The sequence below is a fragment of the Pygocentrus nattereri genome, chromosome 16 (genome assembly GCF_015220715.1).
Source record: "Pygocentrus nattereri isolate fPygNat1 chromosome 16, fPygNat1.pri, whole genome shotgun sequence".
Classification (NCBI taxonomy): Eukaryota; Metazoa; Chordata; class Actinopteri; order Characiformes; family Serrasalmidae; genus Pygocentrus; species Pygocentrus nattereri.
Window position 1 is genome coordinate 23,959,927 of NC_051226.1, and position 25,992 is coordinate 23,985,918.

At 40.2% G+C, this 25,992-nt stretch overlaps 1 protein-coding gene across 3 annotated transcripts in view; it reads left to right on the forward strand.

The window, feature by feature from the left end:
* The window catches only part of klf8 (Kruppel-like factor 8), a 39,743-nt gene that overhangs the window by 9,195 nt on the left and 4,556 nt on the right, over nt 1-25,992 (forward strand). The window contains exons 1-4 of one of the 3 annotated variants that reach the window (XM_017704331.2): nt 1,079-1,120; nt 10,245-10,352; nt 18,493-18,961; nt 23,445-23,556. In XM_017704331.2, coding sequence (XP_017559820.1) covers nt 1,094-1,120; nt 10,245-10,352; nt 18,493-18,961; nt 23,445-23,556 — 716 coding nt within the window. In that variant the 5' untranslated portion in view covers nt 1,079-1,093. Of the gene's footprint in view, nt 1-1,078; nt 1,121-9,753; nt 9,851-10,244; nt 10,353-18,492; nt 18,962-23,444; nt 23,557-25,992 lie in introns of those variants that run through there. The other 2 variants (XM_017704333.2, XM_017704330.2) reach the window with 2 other exon arrangements.

Consider the following 25,992-nt stretch of genomic DNA (forward strand, 5'->3'; position numbering starts at 1 on the left):
TTTGAATTTCGTAACTGACAATCATTAACACAAATTTTGAAATATCGAAGGGGAGCAATGCTGAACAGTTTTGATTATGAGGCCACACTTGGATTCGATTTTTGATTTTTTTATGTGTTAAATAATCTTGAATCTACAGATTCTACACAAATTTGTTTGGGTCAGATAAATAAAGTTTCTCAACATTTTCAATGCACTTTTTCATGCTAGCCGTTATGCTAGACAAAATACCTTCATAAATGACAAACTCTGGGATTTATAAGTGGCTTTAGATAGACAGGCCACTTTTTTGGACTTTGGGTTTGTGCATTGCCCTTCCCTTCCACCTCGCCTACTATGACAGATGTACCCAGATTCCTAAACTGTGCCCAAAACCACACACTACCATAATATACATACTAAAGTAATGCATGGTGTACTATATTTGACATACTATTTCATATGTGTATGGTAGTATGCAGTTTTGGACGCAGTCCTAGTTTTCATCACTGACAGCGGCCTCTGCAAAAGATGGTAAATGAGAAACTATCAGAAGAGATGATGGTGGGTGTATCAGTGATACCATTTTAAATTTAGAACATTTATCTTTTACAAAATAAAACTTCTACTATATTGAAGTTATACACTTATTGTTTACCAGGTTGTCATATTGAAAAGCCATTGAATTTTCATTATAATGTGCAACACTGTTCTTACACAACTCTTGATAAGCTTATGTGACTGTGTACTGTGAGTTTGGGTTCCATGTTCGTTGGTTTATTTGTCCCACTTATAGACGCTCCTGTATGAATTCTTTTACCTACCAGGCCAGGAGATAATCATAAGAACGTCCTAGCGGACATTTTCTCTACATTGGCAGCTGCAAGTAGAGGTCACGACTCAGGCTCACACCCTGCTAAAGAGGAAGGGTGGAGTTGTCAGAGACGAGGCTTCGCCTTAGTGGTGTATTCATGCTTGCTGTTTGGAGAGAGAGAGAGAGTGAGTGAGCATATCAAAGGAGAGATCAGAGGCCACAGACAATCAAAGAGGCTGCAGTATCAAAACTGGGGGGAGCCCACTGTTCTAAACTCAAGAGATACACGGACGTGTAGAGATGGAGAACAGCAGAGTCATTTCAAAGGCAAGTCCAGAGGGAACGTAATGCGGAGACACTCTGAGCACTGAAAGAGATCAGCTCTATACACCCGTGGGCATTTATATGGCGGGATTAGTGCACTAAAACTCACAAGCTTCAACAGAGATAGATCAAGTATAGACAAACGCTTCTCAGAGAGCAGCATCAAGCCATACCATCTTTACTGACATGGAGATAAGTGTAGAATAGGGCAAATGTTTATTTCTATGATCTATTAACTATTATTTGCTTAATGGACTAATTAAACCATCTTGCTTTCTCTGGTTTTCTCTCCGTCACAGCACTGCCATTGTTCAAAGTTCTTTATGTGTGATGAGCAGTTTCTTCTTTTATGGTGCAACGAATCAACAGAAGCCACATCGCCCGCTGCACTTCCTGTAGCGTACTGCAGTTTAGCGAAATGAGCACTGATTTCATATGAGCAGAGAATCTACTGAATCTGGTTTATGAATTGATTAGTTGATTAATTGATGAGTTGAATCAGCTGTTTTTGAGCTGGGAATTGATCAGACTGCTGGACTGATAATGCCCCTCATATAGAGCATTATAGGCCCTGTTTATTGCTGCTTTTAACATTTTTCTCGAGTGATCAGATCAAAGGTGGATGGATAGAGAGGAGTATACTTGGCATTTCCATGTATCCCAAATGCATTTCTGTGGATATTGAATGTGTATATCTCACTTCGAGGCAGAAGGAAGAAGGGTGCTGTGCACATTTTCTGTATCAGTCTGTAGTCAGACGAGAATGTAGTTTGAGCCCTTTCTTGTGTACGTATATAAGCTGTTACGAACCTCACATGGATTGCTACGACAAATTATTAACAAACAGGAGAGAAAACAAAGAGAGAAACTGCAGCTACATTTGGCCCTGCTGTGATGATGCATTTGATTAAGACAGTTGTTCAGACCACAAATGTTATGTGGTCATATGCATCCCTGACCACATCAGAAGTAGGTTTGAGTGATCACATCACAGTGCATCTCTAAGGACCTTTGCTTGGCACTGTCCACTTATGATTGGATCACTCAAGATCAAGGGTGTTTAAAGTCAGCCTCATCGACCAAATATGGTCCACAGACAGGTGTCAGTTGGCCCAGCTTTTGTCTTAGAGGTGCCTGCCAGCTAATACATTACAGTTTTCTTTACTACTTAATATTTCTAACCATTTATAAATAATATTTTGGCAAAGACTGACTAGCCTTCGGGTGTTCCGATATGGTCCAATCTGTCCCCTTTGAAAAAGGTTTGCATACCCCCACCCAATATGTACAGTACTGTTCTAGTAATATTTATGGTTAACTACAATAATAACGGCTATTGCCCAGATAAATAGCCTTTTAACAATATTAATGCTAATATATGTTAATATATATTAATGCTAAATATATATTCATTTTACTATTAAAATATATATTAGGGGTTGGCATCTTACAGTGCTGTTGTTTTTAAATTAATGACCCCCCCCCCCCCCCCCAATTGATGTCATCAATGATGAATTAATTTTGTGTAATCGTTGCAATTCATGACGACATATGAAAATGAACTCATGGCGTGATCCAGGACATTATGGTAGCCCAAAGAGGCCACAATCTGTATACTGTGACCCAACGGAGGAGGAAGTCAGGCATGGTACTGTAGAGGTAAACAGTAACACAGTGCAGGTGGGTATTCCATGTAGGGATAACTAAAATGTGCACACAAGAGAGGGGGTGTTCTGGGCCTTGTACCTTTAAGAGAGTAATGCAAAAATCCAGAGGGAAAGAAAGTCCTTGCTCTACAGCTCTCTCTTTGTCTTTTCCCTGTCTCTCTCTCATGCTCTCTGTGTTGCTAACCCCTCTGCCTACTCATCTCCCTTTTTCCTCCCTCCCTCCCTCACATGCACCACACAGCTGTGACCTTACATGTGTATTTTCTCTCTCTCTCTCTCTCTCTCTCTCTCTCTCTCTCTCTCTCTCTCTCCCCCCTTTTCATTTTCATGACTCTCTTGCTCTCTCCCCCTTTTTCTATCCCTCGTTGTCTTGGACTGCACGATGGCCACATAGAGGGATGCAGCGACAGCACTGACTGGTACGCAGAACAAGATGTGCCCCAGGGCCTAACAGGCTGCATTAAAATTACACTGCCCTGACATATTTAAACAACACAAATACATAGGCACACATATGTAACCCCCCCCCCTCCCCGCCAATACGATCATCAGGGAGACTATTCACTTTTCTTTAATCCCAATATTAACAGTAAATGGACAATATTCTGCAGTCACTCCACATTTCAAGAGAAATTCCCCGTTTTGTTAGTTGTCCCTATTCCATGTACACCATATTTGGTTGTGTGCTGTGGGCAGTGCTGGAGAAAGCAATGACAAAAATAAGTTTACTTGTCAGTCAGTTGCATCATGGTGGTCAGTTTGCATTTCACTCATGAGGTTTTGCATGTAACAATAAAAACTCAGTTGCAATGGAGCTTCTATATGTATACAGAGTGCTAATGTACTGAAAATGGACAAAGTTTTTTTTTTTAACTGTTTCACCTGACAAGGCATTTAATTTTCTAAAAGCTAAGAGCTTTGTCCTGACAGCTTTGTTTGGCTCTCCTTACTAACCTAGACCTCGGCTGAGACCTACTCACACCATTAGCATATTTCGGCTTGCTCTTTAATTCAAATAAGGAGGACAAAGCTGACTTCATAGTAAGCTGGTGAAATGCATTTTTACCGATACTGTCAACAAAAGGCATGTTGTGATGTTAATGACAACCATATTTTGGTGATGTATTGGAAAAGTTCAAACAGGGCTTAACAAAAGTAGTTGTTTGGCAAAGAAATCTTTTATAATTTACATATTTCCTGTACCTTATAAATGTAGCTTATCTTTATTATTATTGTAAATAATTGTGATTATTAATTAAAACTTAAAAGGATTTTAATTAAACAGATTTTTGTTTGTTAATTGTGTAAAGTTGCCAATAAGACTGATCTTACTCTCTAGCTATTGATATTGACTAGTTCCCAAATAACAATGGAAATAGATCGAACTCATATAAACAAACATTACTCACTGCTCCCCTCTAAAGGTGTAACTGTGCATTTACACTGCTCTGGCACACAGACGGAATGAACACATAATGGGTCTTACAAAAACATCAGAAGTTTAGACTTCTGACATGGTGCTCTTGCAGTGCATTTACACTGCAGTGTATCCCATTCTTTTTCAGTGGGTGGCATTGGTTCGGTCAGATGCGGATGTGCAGTGTATGATGGGTTTGTTCCATTCAAATAGTGTTTAAGAGTAATTGTACTATACAACTGATTGGTTTATTTATACACTCCTTTCTCTTCTGTAGGATTGAGCAAGGTGTGTATAGGTACATTTTTGCACATTTTCATGTGACCGTTGGACAGAGAGGGAAAAAATATGGTGCATGTACTCTGGATACTCCTTTTAGACAGGCTATGAATCCACTGTTTGTTTGCAGTGCACATTTGTCTGTGTATGCTGGGTCTCCTTGTTGTCCTGGCTGATTGCCCCTGCACCCCCACCCTGTTTTCCACTGGCATTGACTTGGGGAGGAGCTGCATTGTTGACCCTCGTCTTACCCTGCCCCAACCCTTGTGTCAAACCTGTCACTTATACTCTCTCTCTCACAATCCCACCCACCTCCAAGCACCTCCATCAATCCTGCCATCCAGGACAGTGGGTGGGGCCTATGCGAGGGGCAGCTCTTGCACTCTGGAATTTGGGCAAAGGTTTGACTTGTGTACCCAGAGATGTTATGGAATCTAGGTATAGGGGAAGGCAAGAATTAGCCCTTCTCCACTCCTCTCTAAAGCTGTCCCACACAGCTCTGAAAGCAGCCCAGCCCTGTCCCACTGGTGTCTACCCCCTGTGTGTGTGTTGGGGGTTTGGAAGGGTGGTGTTGGGGAGGTGGGGGTCGTTGGTCCACTCGGGGCCAGAGCTGGGGTGAAGCACACTTGGCAGCTCAGGTTACATGATTGTGCAATGCGCCGCTTTGAATGCACACAGGCAGTGCCCTTCGGAGTTGACGCTGTCGCTCTCTCAGGGCCTCATGTGGTATGAGTTTAGTCTTCCATGGTTTCATTAAGCCTTATGGACCATCTGCTTTGAAGAAGCAAACCTCATTAAACAAAATAACGGCGTGATTAATAAAAAAGGTGCGGCCGATTTGAGAGTTTTGCAGAAGTGGGAGTTTTCAAGGCTGGAAAGCCCCCGAAGTTCTTAGGACCAGCCCTCATGGGATAGTATTAGTCATGTGGCATTGGGCATCCGAGTCCTCCCAGAACATTACAAAGCTGCATTGACTCACCAAAGTAAGCGGTGGTGCAGTGGGCTCCACATCAAGAAGCAGAGGGTTCCTGGTTCTGTCCCAGTGTGGGCACCAGGAATGTTGACCTTTCCTTGAAGGGTTATATATTCAAATGTCTTTATTCTGCCCACAGACGTTTAACCTGAAGTTGCCTCAGGGGAGATGGAACCTGGCATTCTTGTCATAGACACGTACATGCCAAGTATCCTCATTGTTAGTATACAAGGACTTGTATCTGATATTATTTGATCTGTTTTATTTTTTGCATCTAACAAACACATGATAAGCTCTCCATTTCCAGGGTATGGGACAGAGAACAGCAATCCTTTGTTAGCACTTGCGTATGACAAGATGTTTATCCTTTAGTACGCAGTTTGAGGCACGGCTATGTTCAGTTCTAGTATTGCCAAAGTACCCATTAAGCAACAAACATGGGCATTGAAGTTAATGAATATTGAGTCATTTCATTGTAAAGGAATATTCATTTGAATGTCAGTTGCTTTGTTTCTGGTGCACACCTAATATTCCATTAGTGAATCCATGGATCTTTACCCAGTTAGTTCTGCTTATGCCTTGCTCTCATGGAGCAAAGGGCAAAACTAAATAAGACACGATGTAATAAATATGGTCTTGGCATTATATTTAATGTGCACACACACACACACACACACACACACACACACAGACTCAAATCTTGTTATTCTAATTGTTTTTATTTAGTCATGTGCTGCATATTTTATTCATAATTTGTTCCTAAAGGTTAGTTTCCCCCAAAACCAAACAAAAAAGGTCAAAATGTAGTCTTTATACCATTCACAGCACTTGCTATGGGATGATTAATAATTATTATGGTGTCATCGCTCGACACTTGTTTGACTACCAAGCCTAGGTATTAATTATGGTTGGTAAAATAAGACGAATTCAATAATTTGTTGTAAGAAAAGAAAAGAATCAAACGAACTAAGAAATGCAAGAAGACTCTCCAGAATTCAGAAGTGCAGGTCATTTTTATTCCTTCTTGAGCATGGAGAATGCCTCCCAAAGGCCTTCGGGCAACACTCACACATATACAGGGTTTGTACACATATTTTATACCCTCAGTAAGGGTGGGGTGATATCGCCCCATCTCTTTTTGTTATCTCCTGATCTCATGACACCACCATTATGTTCAAATCTATATGTCTATCATATGGGGTCATGTGGAAACCATTATCTCCAAGCCCGGTCTGTGTCATTTTTTTTAAAAAGGCATTGTACCAGGCACATCCTAACACATTCTAGCATAATCGCTGGTGTTTTTCCATCTTGGCCATCTTGAAGTGTTTTTCTTCTCTCTTACACCCTACTAAGGAAACTTGTTTTAGGGCACTTGCTCCAATGTGCTAGGCCATATTGTACTTTATTTACATTTTATCCTGCATAATACAAGGCATTTTAATTTTGGGAATCTTTAATTTACATCAATGGCTAAATTGGTTAAATAATGCTTAACCATGAAATATTAATGCATGCTTAAATGCAATTGGATAGTGTGTTGTATTTGTAAAGCACCGTGGCATGCTCTTAAAAATAAAGTTGCCAAAAGAGTTTTTGGAGCGGTGCTGTAGACAAAACACTTTTGGTTCTCTACTGGTTGGTAGTTTTCAGTTTTGCTTTCTGTTTTCTGTAAATTTCAGTGCACAATTTCTGTTTATACTGAAAAAGAAAAAGAAAACATAAAACCTAAAATATTTCAGAACTTTGGCACAAGCCATATTTTATGTTTGTTTTAGTGAAGAAACATTCATTGTGCATTAAAATATGCAGACATTAAAATCAACAAAATGTAGTCTGACCGGGCACCCAAACCTTTGCCTTTGACTGTAAATGTGTTTGAAGGAATGAGAATAGACCAGAAGGGTGTGTGTGATGAGCATTGCTCTCCAAGGCGCTCGTTCGCTACCCACGCTCCACTGGGGTAGGGTCTTGCTGCCATAGGGGTTTGGGAGCGACTGAGTGGAGCATGGAAGCCATGACCCAAATTCTCTCTCTCTCTCTCTCTCTCTCTCTCTCTCTCTCTCTCTCTCTCTCTCTCTCTCTCTCTCTCTCTCTCTCTCTCTCTCTCTCTCTCTCATTTTCTCCTTCCCATCCCCACTAATCCCTTCTATGGCCATTCTCTAAAGTAAGCCCCCCGGCCCACTCACTGTGTAACTTCCTGCTGGGGTGTAGAGGGGTTGGAGTCACACCCACCCCACCCTCTTTTATTCCTTAAACTACCCACAGTGCAGCTCCCTGGGGAGTTCTAATACGCACACACACACACTCAGACTATTTCAATCACAGATACTCTCACTCACTCAGGAATAGGTTGGTCTCTGGAGAAATGGAAGCTTCTATTTCTCTTAAACTTTACAAAGCACACATAGTCAGGATCTCCTGCCTTTTGCCAAGCATAGTCTCAAGAGCTCAGCTAGCAGAACATGCGTCTTCTATCCAATAACTGCATCATGTGTGCTTCGTTTACAATGCTCACGTTTGCAAGTCATGTTTCAGTGACTTCCTTTGAATAATCCCATATCCTACTATCCTTCATTGTTACTGCATTTTATTTGTTTTCTTAAATAAGGCCTCAGTTGGTTCTTGGAGTGAGGCCTTAGAACCATTTTGGTTTTCTGGAGAACAGTTTTTGTCTGAGTGTGAAGAACCTGTCGTCGCTTGACACTTGTTCGACTACTAAGCCTAGGTATTATTTATGGTTGGTAAAATAAGACGAATTTAACAGTTTGTTGAAGAAAAATTAAAAGAATCAAACGAACTAAAAATGCGAGAAGACTCTTTGGATTTCAGAAGTGCAGGTAATTTATTCTTCTTGAGCATAGAGAATGCTTCCCAAAGGCCTTCGGACAACACTCACACAGATACAGGGTTTGTACACATAGTCCGATCTGTATCATTTAAAAAAAAAAAGACAATGTACCTAGCACACCCTAGCACGGTGTTTTTCCATCTTGGCCGTTCGGAAGTTCATAAGTTCACTCGCCTCCTAAAAAGTGTTTTTCTTCCCTACTAAGGAAACTTTTTAATGTTTTAACGTTTTAATGCACTTGTTCCAATATGCTAGGCCATATTGTACTTTATTTATGTTTTATTCTGCATAATACAAGATATTTTAATTTTGGTAATCTTTCATTTACATCATTCCCCCCTTTCGTGACAAATAGTCGCGAACCATACAGCTTCTGTGTTTCTATACGATTATTGTAACTATCAAATAGTCTACTTAGTTAAGTTAATACCTGGTACTATAGTCAAAAGTAAGTGTGTCTATTAATGATTGTTTGAATATGCTAAATACCTCATACATCATTAATTTACGTCAAACCTTTTAAAGGTTCAGAGGACCTTCACATAATGTAAATTTTCTTAGCCAGATTAAGTATTCTCTAGAAACTCTACATTGTCTTGTTGTTCTTTAAGTATCAGAAAGGTTCTTTACACTCACAAAAGTGTTTCTCTGAAGAGCCATTTACTGAAAGGGCTTTTTGTTTAAACAGACAGTGCCTATTAAGACTTGTATAAGTAAATGAGCTGTGTTCTGGTTGGCTGTCCTGTAATGTGCCTCATACAAAAAACACTCGGAGATAACACTTCCTATAACTAGCACGAATGGGTGGGGCTAATCAGCTGTAGGCTGAATATGAGAATATACACAAATGTGATCTTTAGTGTGACATCACAAAAATAGTGTTCAATTCAAAACAGCCTGTTTTCGTTTATGGACATGTGTGAATTTTATTTTATGAAACATACATAGTACTTATTTCAAACATGTGAGGAAAATTCAGTTTTACATGATAGGGGCTCTTTAACATATATCAATAATGAGTATGAGTGTATGTTTTTCTTTGAGTGTGTGTGTGTTTGTGTGTGTGTGTGTGTGTGAGGTCAGGGGGAGGGGCACACTGAGTGCAGCCACACCCTGGCTGATTGGGGCCACACCTCTGCTTGGAATCTGCTGCAGCTGGGTCACATGACCCCTGGCACCCACCCCCAAGCTTAAGCATTACCACATTTCTCTCTCTCTCTCTCTCTCTCTCTCTCTCTCTCTCTCTCTCTCTCTCTCTCTCTCTCTCTCTCTCTCTCTCTCTCTCTCTCTCTCTCTCTCTCTCTCTCTCTCTCTCTCCACCCTTAAAGAACTGGGTGTGACTGTGCTGTACAGAGAGAGAGGGAGGCTACACAGGACTGCTGACAACTCCTCCCTGCTCCTGTTTCGGTTGCTCTCTCTGTCTCCTTCTTTCTTTGCCTTTCTTTCCTCAGTTGCTTCCAGTCTCAAGGCCTAGGCTAGTGCACAGTTTGTCCTTTATTTTATGTTAGCCAGGATTTCTGCATTATTCTCAAATAGATTGTGAAAGGTAACATTATGTTTACCGCTTTATGTTCCTCTAGCTTTTCTGCTACCTTTTCTGTATTTGACAGCTTATCAACTGCTCAGCATATTTTCTCCATTGTCAGGGTTGGTCTCTCCTACCTTCTCTAATCTTATTAAGGCGATTTATCATCCAATTTTTCTGATATCTATGTTTGATGGTTCTTCATCCTTTAGCCTTGGGGCTTTTCTTTCTCATTTACCTTCTGGATTGGCCTCAAACTTTCTTAATATTTTTTTATCCACAACTAGCACATACCTGGCTGTTTCCTTTGCCTTGTCTTTTCCTAGATTAGCATTTTGGGAGCTCCTGAGGCTGTTTCATGGCTTCTTTGTACTGATTAGCATGTGGCTAACTATGCTCTGTTTCTGCTTTCCAGTGCCAGTCGTCAAGTCCTGAGAAATCCAACGCTGCCACCTCAGATCCTGCCGAGGAGATGCCATCCATACAGATCAAGCCAGAGCCAGAGGAGGTGGAGTGCACAGTGGTGAGTGTCCTTTTGTATGTGTGCTGGGGGGGTTGGAGAGTTTGGTGAAAGAAGGAGGAGTGGGTGGAGATGAGATGGGGGGCTGAAAGAGGTGTGGTCGTTTGTCATGGAGAATGAACTAGATTGAGCTTTGCTAGGAGGTAGCATATTTGGCGCTCTTCATTTCAGATGAAGCAGAGAGACTAAGCTTTTAAAGCTTCTTTAAAGACTTTAATGATGCTCTATTTTGCTCCCACGCCATTAGTGATTAGTCTTTCCCAACAGTACCATCAATCTGGGTGGGTTAGGTCTTCATGAGCTTCTTCCAGCATGAGCGAAGCCTGCAGCTCCATCTTTTAGTTATGCTGCATTGCCAAGCACCTCAACATACATGAAGGAGAACGCTTATCACTTAAATTTATAATGCAAGTGTGCACGCCAAACCAAATGGGCACATTACTCATGTGAAAGAGTGAGGGTGTCACTTTACTGCTCTTAGTTTCCAGTGGGAAAATGATCCAATGTCTGGTACTTACCATATCAACAAGAGGCTCAGAAAAGTGTCTTGCAGTGTATTGTGACATAATTTATTGCAATAACGTTTACAATATTGTCATATTCACTCCCTCTCACATAAACATAAATATCCAGTAGAAGCTAATGTACCAGAATGTAAAATACATTTGAATGTTTTTCTAAATAGTGATGTTCTGTCAATTAGAGCGGGACGACAGTCCACAATACGCTACAATACATTACTTCATAAAATGGCAAAATATACCTATCACAATAACTATAAATATTGTCATATTTCCCAGCCTTAGTCACAATTTTATTACAACCACAGCTGAGGAACAGCTTCCAATATGAATCGGTTAAGCCTGATCTGCTTAACAAGGTTAGTTTCGGTGCCAGTCACTATTTGGGACATTGCAGGTACTTTGCCAAAGCCCTTATGAAGCTAAATGTGAGGAAATGTAAAATTGAGTTGCAACAAAAATGCTTTTGTACTGCGTGACTATGATTTGAAGCCTTTTCGTGGTCTTCATAATGTGCAGAAACTGTGGAAAAAGAAGGGCCGCACGCTTCAATAGTATTTTCCACACTCAGAATTCTACTCAACACTGACTAGAGCATTCGTACTTGGATCGTAAGTGCTCTTTGTCTTTCTCTCTCAATACCTTTCCATTTCTGTCCCCCTCTCTATCTGTTCGTTCCAAGTCTCGGCTAGGCCCTAATAGGATATATCGAGGGAGGCTTCCGTTCTGCAGTAGTCATGGCAACGGGGCTCTGGCGGGAGTTGGAAAGGCTGTGATGTAGGCTGCCCACACCCCTCCTTCCACACACACACTTGCACACTCTTCACTATAACCCACCCCCTCACAACACTCCCACTCCCACACCCACACAATACCCTTAGCCGTGAGGGACATGCTGAAGACCACATACCTGCAGGGGTACATACACACATGCACACTCTCACCACCATAGTTACCGTCCACATGCACGTGAGTACTCCCACACCATACATGCCCAGTGCACACAGTGCTCGTGTGCACATAGGAGTGCACTCATCCTGGAGCTAACGGGAGCATTCATGCACAGAAGATGTGCTCCACGCCCTTTTCATCCTCCTCGTCATCATTACACACACACTCACACGCATACACACTCACAATTTGTGCCGCTACCCAGCCAGTGCTGGAATGAGAGACAAATAATGCAGTGAATCAGACCTATTTCTCTTCTACCAAAAGGCATCTTTTATCCAAAGCTGTTAACTGGTAATATTGCCGATCCACAAGAGGCTTTCCGATTCTAACTGAGATTGGTGTAGGTGATTTTTTTGGTATTTGATTGCAGTCGGAGTACAGAACAGTTTAGTGATTTCACTGCTATGACATTTGGTTACAGGTGTTGCAGCAGCATTCAAATACAGCGCAAGGGTACTTAACTGTTAACATGAGTTTTTTTGTGTGTTTTTTTTTTTTTCATTTTCAATGTGGTCTGTTTCCTTTTCTCAATAATGGCTTCTTCACAGAAGCTTATTCTTTTAGATTCATAGTGTAGGTTTGTCTTCTCACAGTGCAAAGATGGACAGAAACACCTGTGGATATTTTCAGATTTGAAGTAAGACTAGAGCTTGTTTTTATCTGTCAAAGATTTAAGTGAATCTGAAGGTGACAGATTTGGTGGTCTGCCAGGACTTTTGTGGTTGCTAGGAGTCCCATTTTCTCTATATCTTTTAATAAATTTGTGAATGTGTTTCAGTTACTTATTTACATTTGACATTTCCATTTCTTATGCAAGTGTTATATCTAATATCCTTAGAAATATCTCATGAGAAACCAGTAACTTGTATTCAGTAAAAAAATAAAATATGCTTGTTGGAATTGCTGGAGTCTGGTCTGTTGCCCTCTCAACTGTTGGAGTAGTTGTCTCAGGGTGCGGCTGACTGCCACGCCCTCTGTCTGCTGGGCAGGGCTGCGGGCGCCGACATTAATATCTCCCTCAGCTGCCTCTCCCTCACTCCCTCCCTCACCACCTCCTCCAATTTATCTTCCATATCTTTGCGTCCACACCCCACCCCGGAGATGTGGTCCAGGCACCTTGAATGTCAAACAAACAGATGGCCACAGTACTCAGTACTACCTTAAATGTAGTCAGTCAGCCAGTGTTTGAATTCTAAAGTTTGCCTCTTTAGTTTTGTGTATGGGAGCTTTGAAACTAATGTAGCTAAGAAATGATCAAGGCTTATAACTGGTAGGTTAGTATCTTTGGTTATGTATTTGCCTTAAAGTGTATAATATCACGTACACTTGCTTATGTATGTTTTGACTGTGCACAACTTGGAGAACTACATTTCACAGATAAAACATTAGAAACAGCCTCCCTGAAATTGAGCGTTTGTGATTTTATTCTCATTTTTTTCCAAATAACAGCATATAAACAGACAAAATATGATGATTTAAGTTTGCGCAGTGAAATGGGGTATACGCTCCTATTAATTGTTAGCTACATTAGCCTCATAGCTCCAGTACAAAATGACTGAAGCAAACCTCAGACACCAAACATGTCTCAGTTGATCAGCTACATTTGGGATTATTTCCTGATTTCAGTTGCCTGGTGCTTGGCAAAGTATTGTCAGCCATTGTTGGACAAGGTTACACAAAACCCACTTCATCGTAATTGTTTTGAAATAGGAGTAGGGGTTTATGGAGGGAAGTATGCAAATGTTGTGTACTAGCTTCTGAACGCAGGACAGTGAAACTTTTGTTGCAGGTCTAATAGATGGTAGAATGGAGTGCGGCACAAATAAGGCAAGAAATTCATCCAAAACAAAAAAACGTGGAACATATTACAGTTTACCTGTTTAATAACTGACATAAACGTTGAAGGCTCTTCTTCTCTTATATCCAATACACACTAACTCTCACTCATTCATTCTGTGGTGCAGTAAGAGCTTAGCTTGGAGAGAGGCAGCTTTTTAAAATAGTGCTGCTCTCTTTTCACTGACGGACTTTACTTAAACTCCCTCCTCCATCTTCTCCATCTCCTACAGCTTGAAGGAGCTGATCCTGCGGATTCAGCCTGCTGTAGTTGAACCGTTCTGGAGGATCAGGCAGTAGAGCAGAAAGGCCTTCAAAGCTGATCTTGTCCTCCACACGTGGCTGTAAGGGCTTGCAAAGCCATTTAATGCTTGAGAACATTTTGACTCCATAGCGTTCACTTCAATTTCTCACTCCCATTTAGAGTTGGCAGCTCCATCTGATGGCAGTCCTTAATATTTTTATTTGTTTTTTTAATGGGGGAATGCTGCACTGCCCCAATGTACCAAGGCATCTCTTACTAGAAAGCTCCTCCATCACCGACCCTGTTTCAGTACTGTTTATATGCCCTCCCAAATGAAGGGCTGAACGATTTGGGCAAAATATCTAATTGCCATTTGTCCAGTCAATATTGTGACTGTGATTTGGAATAGGCTTTTTTTTTAAAGCCAATAAGACAAAGAAATCCAGTTTTTCTGGCTTGAGGCTTGAATGCTGAACATAGGCCCATTGAACCAAATGGTTCCTAGGACTGTACTCTGTCATTCTTCACATCTTTTTCCATCTGCTGTGCTGCTGAATCTGAACCAGAAAATACTGATGAAAACTACACAAAAGAGTGGCAAACTGCTAATAGCCTAATACATACACACTACATAATGCATTTCACTGTCACTCAGCATGCTCTCAGATTCTTTATGCTCTAAACAGATGAGCATCAGTTATTGAAACCAAGCCTGTACTGTGGGGGGTTGCGCAAGTAGCTGGCTAACTACGATAGCATTAGCGTAGCTCAGCAAAGTACAACTCAATGCACCAAAGAACAATTCTATTTTTTAATCTTTCTGTCACTTCAACACCAGAAATTTTAATTTGTGCGGTCAGATTGAGTCTTTATCCTCTAAATGGGCGTTTTTCTAAGGATCTATTCACTGGAACCAAGTCTGTATTACGATGAGAGTTATTGTACACTCGCATTAGCTTAGCCTAGCAAGCTACAGCTTAAAACACTACGGAACAGGTTAGATTTCAGCTTTCTGTCACTACAAGAGCAATCAGCTGATTACAATATGTAAGTTATAATCTATACTTTTTATAGCAGTGCACAATTTATAAGAGTGGAGTTGGCTTGTAGTACCTTGGCTAGGAGGCTACAGGTCCAGACACCACAAAGCAGATTTAATTTTGGCAAGCCACTTGGCTTGACTTCCTTGAATTTCAGTCATAATTAACTAAATATGTGTCAGTAAAACATTTGTTTGTCAGAATCTAACCTGTTCTGTGGTGAGCAGACCTGGTAGCCTGCTAGCTAATCTAATACTAACCAGCTCCTCCCTCCTGGTTAGCAGTGCTGTTTAACATTTAGAAACTTTTAGATTTAAACTTTGACATTTACTAAAGGGTGGAGTGATCGTGCACTGCTTTCATTTATCTGGCATCTGTGTGAGCGAATTGAACATGTTTTTTTTTTCGGATCTTAAATAATGCAGGTGCTGTGACACAATACTGACATAAAAGTAGAACCAATCAGCTATGCCATTACATCATCCCACAGAACAGATCTGTGGCCCTGAAGCCTCTGATAATTTATACAGACGATTCACAGCCTTGATTTTAAATTTCCCCAGTTAAAACCTAAGACAACATTGTTGCTAAGGTGGGTTATAATAAAAATGCTGCTCTTGAGATTTGGAAATTGCACACTTTCAAATTACAATTTTGATATAAAAACAATTGATCTTTCAGTCCTACCTCAGGACCAACTGACCTCTCAGAAGTACCATTACATGTGTCGCACAAGTGGCCAGCGCTTGTGACGGCAAACAATATATTATTTTTTAGATGAACATACTAGCCCAATTAGATTAGCCTCAGTGAGCTAATTAGCTAGCCAAGCAAAGATAGTAATGCAGTTTTATTGAGAAACAAATTTGATGATGGCATGTTAAAATGCGAATTATAACAGGCAGTCAGTATTTCTTTAATGTTGCTCAAATTAAATCGCTAGAGTAGGTACTTTGCTTAAGCTTTCAAAACAAAGTGTTTTCTTAGGCTTGTACTGCTAGCATTGTTCTCCATGCAAAGAAGTAAAAGTGGCAGTGGTAACGACTGATTTCTTCTCTACAGCGGAGTAAAGATACACAATATGGAATTTTTGGAAATTTACTGGAAATTTGATCTCATCTGATTTTTTTTTTTTTTCTAATTCCATATAATTCCAAGAGACTTTGGATAATTTTCTGATTATCATTCTGATTTAATTCTGACAATGATAATTTTCTATTGTATCTCATATTACTGAATAATAAACATTTGGAAATGGACATGCATAAAGGTTTAAGGTTTAAAAGGAGAAAGAAAGAGTGTGGACCTGAGGATACCCAAGGCAAACCTCAGTGAGGCCTACATGACGGAAGATGATGATAGTCAGTGATTTTATATTTGTTAGGTGCTTTCACATGCTGCAGTTACACACTGTTTGTCAATACGTTGTATCTCTTTGTTAGCATGAGCATTTTACCATGTCACTCACATCGACTTGTCTTTAACCGCCAGGTGACAAAAAGCTATTGAACATACTGAGAGTAACACTATATGCAGCTGGCTGATAAGAATCGGGTCACTTTATTGATGCTTTTCTCTCCCAAACTCAAGTGTGTGATTTGAAAGCAGGGAGGGAGGGTGAAAAAACTGGATAGAGAGAAATGAGAGAGGGAAAGGAGAAGAAAGGTGGAGTGAAGGAAGGGTGGGAATAGCAAGAGGGTGAGGTGACAGGGTGGAGGACCATGAAGAGAGAGAGAGAGAGAAAAGAAGAGAGTGAGAGGGGGTGGGTACGAGGGAGCGAGGGGGAAAAATGAGTCAGCTGATACCTCCCAGTTTCCATGGCAACCAGAGGCCTTTCCCACCCACTCTTCTTTCTCTCTTTCTGTTTTGCTCCTGCACCCTGCCCACTCCCTCTCTCGTTTTCTTTTCTGTCTTTTTCCCCCGCAGCACCTAGCCTGAACCTGGCAACCTCTTTAACCTGCCTGTGAGGAGAATTAGTGGAGTTTAATTTTTCATTTTATCCAATTTCTTTGCCCCACTGTGTTTCGTTTCTGTTTGTGTGGCCTGTAGAGCTTGCATTTTCACCTGTTATTGCTATTTAGCAGTGTGCCACGTGAACCGGAAATGGTATAATCCCTTTGTTATTGTGTGGAACTCGAGCAGCCTCATTAACGAAAGCACAGAGCTGCAACATCATTTAGTGCAGGTTTCTGCATTTTGCCATGACTCCACAAATAGCCAGCTGCACTATACCCATAAAATACTTTCTCTTGAGTGCTGAGATATGAGTACAGTACATATCTGAGTACTAGCTAACTCAGGCTGTGTTTTGTAATGTGGTGTTTAGCTGGTAGCATTGACCTAATAAGATTTTAGTGAATTCTCAAAGGCACTTGCATGGTCTGCACTCTGGGTCCTACTAAGTAAAACCACTCTGCTGCAAGGTCTTATAGCCCTGCACAAGTGAGAGCTTTTCTTTATACACTTACACATATATACACATCAGTGGTGAACCGTTACTGTTAGAGCTACGCCTTAAATATCAAAACATTTTTACAATGATGCTATTATTTGCTAGTGCCCCTATTGTATGCTAGTAGTATGTTACTATTAAATTTGCTTCACATGAACATTCTGGGTTAAACACAGACATTTGAAGTTCTGAAGCTTGAAGTAAATTCCATGTTTTGTTTGAAACTTGTAACAGACGTTTGAGTGTTTGACATCTGTAGTAACCAGAAATGTTCCAAACCCAATACATGTTGTTCTGTATTTTAGCAACAAGAAATACAGAATAAAACATTAATAAAATACATGCTGCAAGCAAGCTGTGTTGAAATGATGTAATGAAAATAAGTCTGCTGATAAACTGTTATTTACCAACACCAGCTGATGTGAGTTAGTGCTCACTATGTGTGTGTATGTGTGTCAGGGCTCAGCTCAGCTCTGCTGATCCTGTGCCAGGATCAGGGCTGCTCCTCTACTGCATTGAGGCCCCATCAGGCCAGTCATTGTTTCTGGGCTGGAGGAGCTGCTGCATAGCCCAACGCTCAGCTCTCTACACTCCAGCCATTTAATAATATGCTGATCACCTCCTCTCTTTGCTGTCCTGTGCCTCTGTCTCTTCTCCTCATCTCCTCTCTCCTTTCTGTGCTTCTCATCATCTTTTCTTCCTTACTGCTCTTTTTATTCTTTGTCTCATCTTCCAACCCTTTGTCTCCTACTTTGTTCTTTTTTTGTCTTGCATTTCCACATTACTCTCTCTGTTCTGCCTTTTTCTTTGCCCCGTTTCTTCTGTGACCTCTAATTCTGTCTCCTTCTTCCTGCCATTGTCATTGTCTGTTCTTTCCTGCTCTTTTCTCTCTTGCAACTCTTCAGTTTCTGTTTGTCTTCTGTTTTCTGTTCCGTTCCTCTTATATTTCTTCATTCCTCTATTTGTTCTGGTTTCTATCTTTCTCTATGTCCTCGCAGTGACCTGTTGTTATTGTCTTTCCCTTTCGTTTCCTCGTCTTTTTCCTTTTCTTCTCTTTCTGCCTCCGTTTTTACAATGTTTTATCTTTTGTCTCCAGAAGGAGGAACCTGTAGATGACCGCACTGAGCCGACGGACCTCAAGCTGAAGTCCTCTCCGCCTCCCCTCTGCATCATCGACACACACCTGGCCGATGCAGACCAGACGGAGCCTGTGGACCTGTCACTTAACAAGCCTCGGCCTTCTCTTCCCGTCTCTACCCCCACCGTCGTGCCGATCAACCCACCGCCAGCGCCCGCCAGCATCACCACAGGAACAGCTATCCCGGCAGTGCTGTCACCAGGCTCCATCCTGGCCTCCACACAGGGTGTGGGCGGTCAGCAGATTCTGCATGTTATCCACACCATCCCCTCCGTGAACATGCCCAGCAAAGTGGGCCAGTTGCAGACGATCCCTGTGGTGGTGCAGTCGCTGCCTGTAGTCTACACCACCATGCCCACTGACGGCGTGGCCACTGCTGCCATCACTGTACCCCTCATAGGAAGCGATGGACGTTCTGAAGGATCAGGTATGACTGATCTGGCTTGATCTGCCTCCCCCACTCTCACTGTTTTATTTAGTATAGTACACACTGCTTTGGTGTCAGGTAGCTGACAGCACTCATGCCCTTTGAAGAGCACTGTGTCAGTTCTGGTATTATAGCAGGGCTGAAGTCTTTTTTAGGAGAACTGAAGTTAAACTCAATTGAATTTGCTGCAGTAATGATCAATTCAGATAGATACAGAGATGTCTAAGGCATCACATAGTCTACAGTTTTCACTATATTTAATCACAGATGTCCTGATCTGTTCAGGACCGGTGTCAGAGCCCATCAATATCATCAACCAATTTAATGGATCAGTATCAGCTATATTAAACCCTATGACATTTCAAACATTTCAACACTATTTTACCCAATTTCACCCTACTTACACCACTCTTGTAAAGTTGACAGATGTTATCCTCCGCTTATGGCAATGAGACACATTTTCAGAAGTTAGCAAGTAGTCTAAATGTGTGCAGTCTGAAACGTTATTATATTGTACTGTATTGTTATAAAGTGAAACCTTAAAACTAAATCAGCTAGTAATAATTGTATTACCAGTGTTTCTGTGCTTCAGCTATAGACTTTTTGTTTTAAAAATAGTTAAATTAGCTATACATATTACATGGCTGTTACGCTATTACCATAAGTGTGACTGCACATAATAACAAAGAAAAAGGATTACTATGCATTTTCAAAGAAAAAGTAGTTTATACAAAAATGTTGTTCATGACACTTTCAAAATGATAGGAAAAATCCAAAATGTATGTGTGCATAATAAAATTAATGTGATTCTACTCTAAATATATGAAGGTAATTTGTGAGCTAGCATGTTGTGCCAAAGTGGTTTGGTTTTACTAGCTGGAAACTAAAATGTATGTGAATTGTGAACTGCGTGGTTGTATTATCTAAAAAAATGAATATTGGATTAGACTCTGCATTTGTAGATGTTCAGTGTTAAAGGATTCAGAATGAGGACTAAAATGTTGATAGATTATCACAGCATAAGAAGTATTTTTTTATTAGCTGATGAGCTGAATTGTATTAATGCAGGGAAAATTATAACTATTTTGGTACACTATATGACCAGACATCTACTCAATATTTGGTACATTATATGACCAGACATCTACTCACTACTGAATAGTGAATTTAGCTTTAAGGTGTAGTCATTACTGTGCACACCATTACACAGGTGCTTGATTGCGCACACACAGCTCGTATAATCTCCATAGAGAACCTTTGGAGCAGTGGAACTGTATCCTCTGGATTGAAGTACCATCCTGCATATTTGGGATGAGTGGCGTTTGTGATGGAAAACTAACCATCCAACATTAGTACCTGACCTCACTAGTGCTCTTGTGGCTGAAATTTTGAATGAGCAACCAAAAACCATTGGATGTATAGTGTAGATATAGATATATGATGATGATGATAATTATGAGGCTGTCTAATGTTTCCTGTTTCTGACTCTGGTGACGCTATTTTGAGGGTTTTTGACTGATAGCACTCTCTTTTCTCCACCCACCACTGCCTCTATTGCACTGTCACACACCCCCTCTCACCCTTTTGGAGCTTTGAGCACATTCTTATCATGTTATCAGCACACATGTACATGTTCACGTACAAACACAGGAAACATACATTGGAAAGACTGAAAACAAAAGGCAGAAGCTTTTACTAACAGCAAGATGGTTTAGCAAAACCTGTAGACCTGTACCAGATGGTACCTTTTCTTACTTTTGCATCGTTTCAGCATGGTTACATTGAGTAAAAAAATCTTGCTGACATCTGTGGTTAATGTCACATGACCTACTTTAAGTTCGGTCTTAAAGGAGGCGCTCAACCTCACATACTAAGGTTTCTGGGAAATAATGTAAGCCAGTAGCCACCAAGTTATGCCAAGATGTTATTTTAATGTTCCTTATTATTGGATATTTGCTTTCATTCATTATTAGCAATATTAACTTTATAGACTGAACCTTCCTTTTATGGTTTAGATTTATTGATAAAGTTTTATCAGGCTGAGAGTCGGAGCTCCTATATGACTATAGCACTGTATTTATATCGATATGAAAGGCAAAGATGGTACATGTACTGGGGATGGCAGACTGAAAATCATTAGATTTTTACTAAATATCCTTAAATAAAAAGGTATAGTTTAGATTTCTTCAGAGTCTTAGAGTAGGAGTCAGTGGGTGCTTTTTCTGACTCCCCCTTTCTTCGGTGTGAAATGGTTCACTCCGCCTCAGGACTTTTTCTTCTCGTTGCCCTTTTGACTTCACAGCTTTCCACTTCACTCTGAAAGAGGCCAAGAAGGAAACTGATCCAAATGATGAAAAATAAGTGAATGCTGAAAAGAATGAAGGGAAATGAAAATGCAAACACTGAATGAAAAATGTGGAGTGACTTTAATGGCAAAACTTAAGTCAAAGCTGATCTTTGGAACAGGGAGAATTGTTCAGCATTCGTATTATAATGTATTGTTAAAAGGCAGGGAGGAGTTGAGTTGTCCCTGGGTGTTAGTTTCACTCGGCCTGCTCTGAGCTTTGCATATAATTCTTAAGATCTGAGTAAAATGTCGTAGACTGAATGTGAAGACTAGCATGACCAATTATGATTTTTGGGTGGAGTTCTTTTTTAATTAAAGTGGCTTGTAAAGAGAATTAGTACCACTTGTGTTCTGTGTGGAAAATGTAGAGGTGGAGCAGAGAGAGCAGAAACAATTTCTGTTGTTCCATTTGTCATGACGTTTTTACACCTTATAAAATAACATGGAAGCTGGCACTTTCAATTTATATATACAGACAGACATAGCTGCTGTTGGATCAAAACCTTGTATCTCCAAAATAGTAACTTTACAGCAGAGAAAAAATATACTTTCATTTTCATGTAAGTACAATAGAACCAGACATCTTTTCATGTCATTTTAGACCGTTTCTTTTAGTCCATTCATTATGAAATTTACACACAATGTAAAAGGCAGTAGGCATTTTCAGATTATGACATGGTGGCACAAATAAGAAGTGGTTGAAAAAGCACTTACAGTTGACCAGGGCAGATCTAGCAGGGCAGGATTTTCATGAACTGACTTGGCAAAGTTATAAATATCTTCAGTACCACATATTCTACTACCAGTGTTTGTGTAGGTGATTACATGTCTTTGCTTGTTTTTACATACCGGTTACCGATAGGTGTGGCTAAAACAACTTAATTATATATATCATCGCTGTCAAAGGAAAACAATTATCTCCAAAATAATAACTTTACAGAAGAAGACAAAAATGCTCTTACCTTTCAATGGACGTCAGTGTAAAGAGGTTTTATTCCAAGTGATTGTAGAGCATTTCTATTGGTCCATTTATCATGAAATTTTTACACAATGTAAAGGACAACTGATTTGTGTATGTACATAATGTATGTGTGTGTATATTTTGTGTGTGTGTGTGTGTGTATAATATATATATCCTGTTGTCAGAAGAAAAGGAGAAGCAAAAAGCATACTTCACTTTTAATGTAAGCCAATGGAACCAGAATGATTTCCAAGTCATTCTGGGCAATTTCTTTCAGTCCATTTGTCATTAATTTGTCATACAATGCAAAGAATAAGAGGCATTTTCAAATTATGTAAGAAACTGAAAAACAACAAAAATAAAGATACGAGGTTTTCTTCTGACAGCAGCGGTATGTATGTATGTATGTATGTATGTATATTACAGTACTGTGCGAAAGTCTTAGGCACCCAAGACACATTTTCAAAATCTATTTATTTGTGTAGTATGTGTTTATTTGCTGAGAAAAATTTTCATATTTGAATAAACAAAATGTATAGAATATTAATGAATAATGATTATATATATATATATATATATATATATATATATATATATATATATATATATATATATATATATATATATATATATAGTGATTTTGTGAATGTTGGTGTGTTTGTTTAACCATTTTAAAACGTCTCCTCGAGGAAGCCCAGTATTATATGTAGTTAAAAAGCAGCTCCTGGTTTGACCAATAAGTGCTTCAGTAAATTGTGCTCATGATGTAGCCTAATTGGTGATATTAACAAGTCTCTGTGGTGGCTGTGAAGGTGTCAAGGAAAAATATGGACCCAAGAAATTCTTATTTTTTATTGTTTTTATGTTTATTTGAATTATGAATATGACTTTATTCTAATGTATACTGTTATAAACTCACTGCTGAGGTAAGTTGTTTAAAAATTTGCTTAGATGCCTAAAACGTTTGCACAGTACTGTATGTATGTATGTATGTATGTATGTGTGTGTGTTTGTGTGTGTATATATATATATATATATATATATATATATATATATATATATATATATATATATATACACACACACACACATTTGTAAGTACCTTTGTTTTCTCAGACTGGTCATGTTCTCATCATTTTTTTCTCCTCTCTCTCTTTTCTCTTTTGTATTTTCAGTGCGAATAAAGCCAGGCTCAACCTCTCCAGTAGAGTACCAGAGTGACAGTGATGCAGAGAGTGGCACGGAGTCTGGATCAGCAACCTTCAGAACGCAGAGCATGGACAACAGGTGTGTCATTTCATACAGGACCATTACTCTGAGTCTGTGTGTTTTATATGTCTGTATATAGAGTACCTTTCGAATGGCAGTCCTGCATCACTGCTGTGGACACTTACATAACCCCGCAACATGCTGGAGCAGCACCACTGCTCTGCTCTTCTGGGGTTTCTATGAGCTGGGTGCATGTACTTTCTGTGTGTGTGTTGCTGGGCAGGGTTCTCTCTCCAAACTGGGTGTAAACAAGGTTATGTAACACAGTTTGCCGTCACACCTCCTTATAAATGCTTTGAAAGAGGGAGTAATGGGGGAAAGAGAGACAGAGAGCAAAAAGTGGGGGTGGATGACAAAAAGACAGAATGGAGCACTGAAAATTACTTTTGCCAGCATGCTGAAGTGTGTGGAGAGAAAGGAAGAGAAAGAGAGGCAAAGAGAGACAGAGTCTTTCTGTGAGAGAGAAATGGAAAGAGACGGAGAGCGAGTTGGGGAAATGGGAGTGAACTAGTTGGCAGGCAGGGAGGGGAGAGGCAAGGCCAGGAAGAGAGAGAGGGTTAGAGAGAGGAAGGAAAAGAGGAGAGAAAGAGAAAAAAAATGAGGGGGAGGGATAGTTAGGGTGGGAATAGAGAGAAAGAGAGAGAGAAGGAGAGATCAGCACTGGACTGGAAGTGCTCCAGCTGTATGGAATTTAACCATTTACACTCATTAGCCCCCTCTGGTGGTTCTCTATGGGTCCACAAGCATATGGATGATTATAACCTCCTAGTGTACCTTTACAGCATTAGTTGACTTTTATAGCAGTGTACTGTGAAATGAACTACATTCAACATTGTGAATAACAGTGTAATCGTTCTTAACGGTGGGTGGAGAAAAGATGCAGGGGGTGAATTGTCAAACAAAAACACTCGGCTTTTCAGCCTACAAAATAAGGCACGGCTCGCGGGGGAGGGACTTTTCAGTCCTTTTTCTCTTCCGCTCAGCTCAGTCGGCTCGGTTCCGGTCAGGTCAGGTCAGGTCAGGTCAAGTCTGCTCTCGCGCCTTCATGGGTCTCCTTCTCTCTCAGGGTTCTGCCGCCTACTGAAAGAAGAGATGACTATAAGTAGGCTGGCAGAAACAAGACACAGGTGAGCATCATCAGCTACTTAGCCATGCCCCCTTCTCCACAAACAGTTATTCAGTGTTCCTGCAAATCCTTAAAAAGTCTTACTAAAATACATTTTATTAATCTGAAATGTCTGATAATGTCTTATTATTTACTCTCAGATCTTCCAATATAATGCATGAAAGCAGGATTTCAAGCAATCATCCTGTGTATTAAACTAATTCAGAATAATCCATCACTTGCTATACATAATATAGCACTTTGTTGGTCCATCTTGTAGATGTCAGTAACAGTAGCTCATCTATTGCTGCACAGCTTGTGGTGGTCATTGTCTAGTCAGTGGTCACAGGATGCTGCCTACAGGACACTGTTGGCTAAATATGTCTGGTTGTTGGGCTATTCACAGTCCAGCAGTGACACTAATGTGTTTACAAACTCCAGCAGCACTACTGTGTCTGATCCACTCAGACCAGTGCAACACGCACTAACACACCACCACCTCCTCTGTGGTGGTCCTAACCAATGAAGAATAGGATTAAAGGTAGTTAACAAAGTATGCAGAGGAAGAGATGGATTGAAATCTGTAATTGTGAATGTGGTATAAATGGTAATGCCAGTCTGCACTAGGGCTGAAGCAGTCAGTTTAATGCATAGTGTTTCAAAATAATAAAAGGAATGTGCATTATTCATTTTTAAATCCCATAAAGTCAGTTACTCTGGTAGCCAATAAAAAAGACTTTAATGGATTAATTGACAATCAGGATTTAAATGATTATTAGAGCTCTGGTTTAAACATTTGACTTGGTATATGAATATATTTATACATTTATAAAGCATTAAATATGTGTAGAGAAATGCACGATGTTGACTAACTTTACCATGCAAGGTTGCTTTGTACCTTATAGACAAGTTAAGATCTTGAATGCTACAGCAGTGGCAGTACTGTGTAATCACCTGTGTCTTTAAATGCCCAAATAAAGTGGCTGACTAATGGCACAGAAGAGAGCAGGCTCAGAGAATTTGTGCTGGAGTGGACAGAAATTCATTTATTCCAAGCAGTGCCCATTACATGATTGGATCAGTTGTCTGTGTGAGGTAATACAGAGTGCTGCAGACATGCAGACAGACATGGAGAAAGCGTCTGGGAGTTTGGACTGAAACATGAACAGAAGTCGTTGCATAAAGAAAGTCCTGTAGATCCTCAGTAATGATTAGAATTATCTGTGCTGCTTTATTGTGTGATGCCTTATGATGACAGATGAACGCTTTAGTGGAGGGCTGGCCTAAGTGGGCCCTGTGGGCCAAGGATGACATGCAAGCACGCTTGATTTGGCCTGCCAGAAAGTTGC